This window comes from Acomys russatus, chromosome 25 (assembly GCF_903995435.1).
Source record: "Acomys russatus chromosome 25, mAcoRus1.1, whole genome shotgun sequence".
Classification (NCBI taxonomy): domain Eukaryota; kingdom Metazoa; phylum Chordata; class Mammalia; order Rodentia; family Muridae; genus Acomys; species Acomys russatus.
The window spans coordinates 13,635,810-13,641,658 of record NC_067161.1 but is presented as its reverse complement, the minus strand read 5'-3'; the positions used below and the strand labels follow the sequence as shown (position 1 = coordinate 13,641,658).

The 5,849-nt window shown below is 54.6% G+C and overlaps 1 protein-coding gene across 1 annotated transcript; it reads right to left on the bottom strand.

The window, feature by feature from the left end:
- Positions 1-403: 403 nt before the first annotated feature.
- On the bottom strand, positions 404-5,521 carry Il9r (interleukin 9 receptor). Its single transcript, XM_051167397.1, has 8 exons — positions 5,363-5,521; positions 4,943-5,054; positions 4,676-4,854; positions 4,069-4,214; positions 2,845-3,058; positions 2,316-2,424; positions 1,616-1,700; positions 404-881 (listed from the first exon to the last, which is right to left on the bottom strand). Exons 1-8 carry the CDS (start codon positions 5,466-5,468, stop codon positions 444-446), a joined length of 1,389 nt encoding a protein of 462 aa, XP_051023354.1. The 5' UTR covers positions 5,469-5,521; the 3' UTR covers positions 404-443.
- Positions 5,522-5,849: the final 328 nt, after the last annotated feature.

The window sequence follows — 5,849 nt, the reverse complement described above, 5'->3', positions numbered from 1 at the left end:
CGTGTCCCTTTCAGTCTTAGAGAGGAAGGCAGCACCTCAGGAAGGCACAAGGAAAGGACACTTCACTCATGTCTCAGCAGTGTCCCTGGGCCCAGGCTAACCTCTTAAGGGGATGGGGACAGGCCACACTGCCTCTTTTCACACCCTCTTTTCAGGCCTGGGACGAAGCCAGAAAGGAGAGAAGGGAGGCCTGATGTGAAGGAGCTGACTGTGGAGGCTCCTGGCCAGAGGGGCATGCCCAGCAGAGGGTTGAGGATCAGCCACACGGCCTCTGATCAGTGCACTGCTACCCCCTCTCCAGAGTTCCATGGCCACCCAAGGGTCAGCCCCAGGGCCTTTCGTTCATCTCCCCAAAACAGAAGACATGGTGTATCTGGCTGAGACTGAGGCTGGTGCACTCTGAGGGTCTGAGGGAGGAAAATGCCTACATCTCTTGTTGGGTGTCAGGCCCTACTGGACACAGGAAGGGCCTCAGGCTGAGCCTGTGTGAGCTCAGGACTCTTGGTGCATTCTGGGAAGGCTGCGAGGTGGCACGCCTCAGAGCAGTCCAAGATGCAGTAGTTGCTGCTGCCGCTGCTGGAGTCTGGAGGAAGAGGAGGCCTGGCAGAAGCCAGGGAGACCCAGTCCTCCTGGGGCAGGTAGGCAGATGGCTGTCCTTCTAGCTCCAGACACCCTGCTGGCAGCACATGCTCTGAGCTTAGGGGCCCTGGAAAGCCAGGACTTGTGCTATCCCAATTCAGGCTGAAAAATCGTGCAGGGCATGCTGGGCTGTAGGTGAGTGCCGTGATGGCCTCCCAGATGCTGGCCTCTGAGCCTCCTGATGGAGTGCTGACATCATCCTGTCTTGGTTGCAGTCCGGCTCTGTGGGCCCCTGCCCAGGTCTGCATCGGATGGAGGAGGGGGCACGTTCAGGACTCATTCTGGGAGGGGCAGCCTCCGCTGCACAGCCCAGACTCCCTCCCCCGGGAAGTCCTACTGTGCACTCCCAGGACCGAGCCGTGCCTGTGCCCAAAGCACCCCAGCTTCCTCCCATGTCGGAGCCACTGACTTTAGCATAAGACCCCTCAGTGCCCTCCTCAACCCAAGGCCACAGGCTTACAGCACCAGGTGCCAGAGAGAAAGTAAAAGGTGTGACAGAGGGTGACAGGTGCCAAAGTAAAAAACAAAACCATGACAGGATGCTGTTCGGGGTCATCCAGCAGAGATAGATATGGACACACCCCTAAACGCAGCTACATGCGAAACCAGAGACATGACCAGAAGCCCCATGGAGCTACAGGGGAGCTGAGCCTCCCAAAGAATGCTGTCGCTCAGTGGGACTAGACGCCTCCCCAAAATGGCCCCTGTATCTCACTGTCCACCACTGCTATACTTTGGGGTGCTAACCCATAACACCAGCCCATAAATATAGCAAACCATGTGCCCATTAGAGCTAGGGTACAAACTCATGCATGCCATAGACATAAAAGAGGTTCACAGTATGATTAAGGCCCCACGGTTGCTCGTGCCCCCCAGTCCAAGCCCAGATTCTGCACATGCAAGGCCGACTTCTAAGCCGTATCTGCCCCGATGGTGTCACACTTGGCCCCGCCTCCCTGCAGTTCCCTGCACACACCTGGAAGTCCCCATTGTACACACTGTAGAGAGGATGGAAGAATGCTGCGGGGGAGGGGACATTCTGGTAGAAGATTCTCTTCACCCTGTGGCCAAAATAGAAAAGTCAAGGCCGAAGAGACCCAGATAGAAGCCTTTCCCAACGCCACACTCCAGAAAACCTAAGGATGGAGTTCCCTTCTACCAGATGCCAGCCCACTGCATCCAAACCTGTCCTCAAATGGCAGTCCAGCGCTCTTGGCAGAGCAACACACGCCTGTCAGTCTGGCTACCCAGGAGGCTGAGGCACAAAGATCACATAAGCCCCGCTTGCTGAAGGCCAACATGGGCAATGCAGTCACACCGATCAAAATAACAAATAAATATCATCTCTGCACAAATCCCAGGACGGGAGCCAATGTGGACCACTGTGCCCTCTCTGGCTAACACACTATGTACCTGCCCATTTACACCACGGCCTGTGTCCTTTACAGGCCGATCCCCGATAGCAGGTTCAGAATCTGGAAGCAACCCGCTGTGTCCTTAGCTCTCAGATGAAGCCAATAGCTCCAGAGATCACATCTGTGCCATGAACAGGCAGCTGTGGTTCCCCAGTCACACACACTATTCACACACACACACACACACACACACACACAAGTCACACACACAAACGCACATGCGAGCACGTACACACGCATGCGTGCGCACTGGCTACCTACCTGGGTGACAGCTTGAACAGAAGGTGGATGAGACCAGTCAGGAGAAGAAAGATGGACACGGCGACAAGGATGCTGTCTGACCACCGCCACTGCGGAGGGCTCAGGAGGCCTGCGCGCAGAGAGAACCCATGGTTGTGAGGAGCCACAGGGCCAAGATGCTTCCCTAAGTCCATACGGCAAAAAAAGACATAAAGTGTAGGGTGGGCCTTGGGGTTTGCGTCATATCCGATGTCCCTGGGACATTCTCATCTGTCCTTCCCCCTTCCCATCTGCCACATGGCCATGGTCATTGCTGTACACAGGGTCAGCCCAACACTCACAGGTCTTGTCCAGCCTCAGACAGAAGCTCCAGCCGGTGTGCAGCCCTGGACACATTTGCTCCTAGTGTTGGTCACTAGCTATGAACTTTTCACGCATCTCAGAACTGAGAGGAGGGCTGCGTGCTGATGAAATGGAGGTGAAGCAGAAGGGACCGAGGAATGGAGACTCGGTAGAGGCCATGACAAAGCAACCGCCACACGGCACCTACCCTGTGTCCATCTCTGGGGAGAAGGAAAGGCCACGGGCTGGCTCCACTCACTCCAATGGCTCTTATAATATTCCCCCTCTGCCATGTCACCATAATCCTCCAAGAAAGTCATCTGGACACGCAGCCTGGCCTCGTAGGTGGAACCAGGATTCAGTTCAACGGCTTCAAGGATGAGCCAGGTCACTCCAACAATACGGTCCTTGTGCCGGGCCTGCTGCAGGGTTGGGTGTAGGCCTAAGGTTATTGTGTAATTCCAGTGCTGATTCCTGTACCACCCATATCTGGCTGCAATCCTTGTTCTGAGAATCTCCTGTCTCAATGCTGTGTAAACACTGCTCCTGAACTGTCCCGTGATATGCCAGTAAAGCAGCTTACAGCCAATTGCTGGACAGGGAAGAGACTAGGGCTGGACTTCCTGCTAGTCAGGGGAGGAGGAGTTAGAAGAGGAAATAGGGGATCAAGCCACGTCAGAGGTCCAGGAGACATCAAGAGAGAGACGTTGGATCAGGGAATGCTACAAAGGGCAGGTATCTCTGGGATGTATGCTGGGATAAAGCCCAATTAGTTTAGAGGATTAAGAATAGAGTAACAGAGCCGGGCGTGGTGGCGCACGCCTTTAATCCCAGCACTGGGGAGGAAGAAGCAAGCAGATCGCTGTGAGTTCGAGGCCAGCCTGGTCTACAAAGCAAGTCCAGGACAACCAAGGCTACACAGAGAGACCCTGCCTTGAAAAAAAAAAAAAAGAAGAAGAAGAAGAAGAAAGTAACAACTGCTCAGTTATTGTGCTGTAAAGCTTATTAAACAAATGTAAGAGTCTCAGTTATTTGTGTGATAGCTGGGTTAAGAGAGAAACAGTTTTATAACCGTTTTATAAAAATAACCATAACAGTTGGGGGCAATTGACTTGAGTGCAAGTTACTAAAGAATGGACACGCATGCACCAACATGCCCACTCACACACATTTATACACATCTATAGGTACATGTACACACTCAGCACATTTCCATACTCTCCCCAGTGTACATTCACCCATGTAAGCACAAAGAGAAAGCATACACACACTCACATATAAGCACACATACATAAATAGGCACACCCCCACATGCCATGTATTCATAAACACAAACACACACACACACACACACACTCAAGCATAAGTTGGTATACAGCCAGCACATACATGCGCCTCTAGCTCTGGCCCCGGTCAGCTCCCACTGTGTTACCTCCCAGGCCTCTTCCTGCCTCTTGAAGGCCAGCTCGTAGCTAAGGAATGTGCTCAACGGCTCCAGAGCAAGACTGATACTCCAGGTCAGGACACAATGCCCAGAGCTGACATTGCTCTGCAAGTCGGAGGGCGGATCCAGCTTAACTGCAACAAAGAGGGGCCTTATGAGGCTGCAGCTACCACTGTGTCCCTCAGTATGGCCAGAGCCAGAGACCAGGAACGTTCCCAAGAGAGCATGGCCAAGGTCCCTTCAGACCAGGGACCTCCTTCAGGAAAGCACTTCCTCACGTCCCCCCAAGCAGGGCAATTTCTGAATCTTGTCTTCCGTTTCCCTCACAATCAGCTGCTGGAAGTTCTTCCTGGTGTCTTCCTGGAGTAGTTCCTGCTGTGACTGAAGTGTGTTTCCAGTAGTTCAGACTGTAGTCTCTACCCGCAGCTGGCCATGTCTTTTCATTCTCTGCACAACCCCTGGCCCCGCAGGAGCCATGATGCCCTCCCTTCCAAGAGTCCGACCTGGCTCTTGCTTGGCAAGGGTTCTCGGGCTCAAGGCCACAAGCTCATAGCCAAGCACTGCGGCCCTTGCTGGCAGCGCTGCCCCCACTCACCATGTCTTCTCGGCAGGTACTGTGTGTCCACCAGGCTGACATGCTCCTGCCCCATGATGCAGCGGTGAAAAGTGACGGTGAAGTTGTCAGTCGGCAAGAACACCTCCTCGGGCGGCAGCTCAAGGGTGCACGCGCTGTCCCAGAAGGTGCACCTGTGCTTGATGTCAGTCGCCTGGTTACTGAGAAGGCCATGTGTTAGCACCATGGATGCTGCCGCCATGGCAACCCTCTTGCCCTCCTGGAGGAGGCCTGGCCCTCCATCCTCACCTGGTAAAGAGGAGCCAGGCCCTGGATTCCTGGTCCAGCTCTGGAGCTGACCAGTGGCAGTCAATCCTGAGAACACTGTTGCTGAAGCAGAGGAATGTCCCAGCCTTCAGCCCTGGGGATGGGGATGGCGGGAGCACACAGTAGGGCCTCAAGGCAGAGCTAAGGTAGGCGGGGAGGACCTGACCAGAGAGACTCCAAAGAAAGTCCCAAGGGAAGACGTCAGGGTGGGGGTGCGATAAGAGGTTTGGGATAAGAGGCTGGGTTTTGACCATGGTACCCAGGCCAGTCAAACCTAAGAGCTTTGTGGGGCAGGAGATGGTGGGACAATTTTTCCCCGGGGTTTCAAAGGTGAGAACTTGTCCCCAGCTCCCCTAACTCTCTAGGCAGCCACCTCAGGAAAATGAGGCACCCAGCCCTCACCTCCTCCCAGCTCTGGGACAGAAACTCCCCAGCAGATGCAGGAGCAGACACAGGTGTAGATCAGGAACCAGGAGCCCAGGACCTGTTTCACTGGCTTCCTCTCCATGGTCCAACCTGCAGAAGATGAAACTGTAGGGCCTGTGCTAGGCACCCTGTGGGAGGTGTGTCCTCTGTGGGAGGCATCCCCTATGGGAGGTATCCTTGTGCTAGGCACCCCTGTGAGAGGCGTCCCCTGTGCTAGGCACCCCTGTGGGTGGCATCCTCTGTGGGAAGCTTCCTCTGTGGGAGTTGTCCCCTATGCTAGGCATCCCCTATGGGAGGCATCCCCTGTGAGAGCCATCCCCTATGCTAGGCACCCTTGTGGGCCATAGGATTCTGCCCAGTAGGTACCTTTGTTGTGTCCGGTGGACCAGACTAGGCACATCTCTTCAGTTTCACTGAATAGCTGAAGTGTAGAAGAGCCACCTGACCTAACCTAGGACTGGTG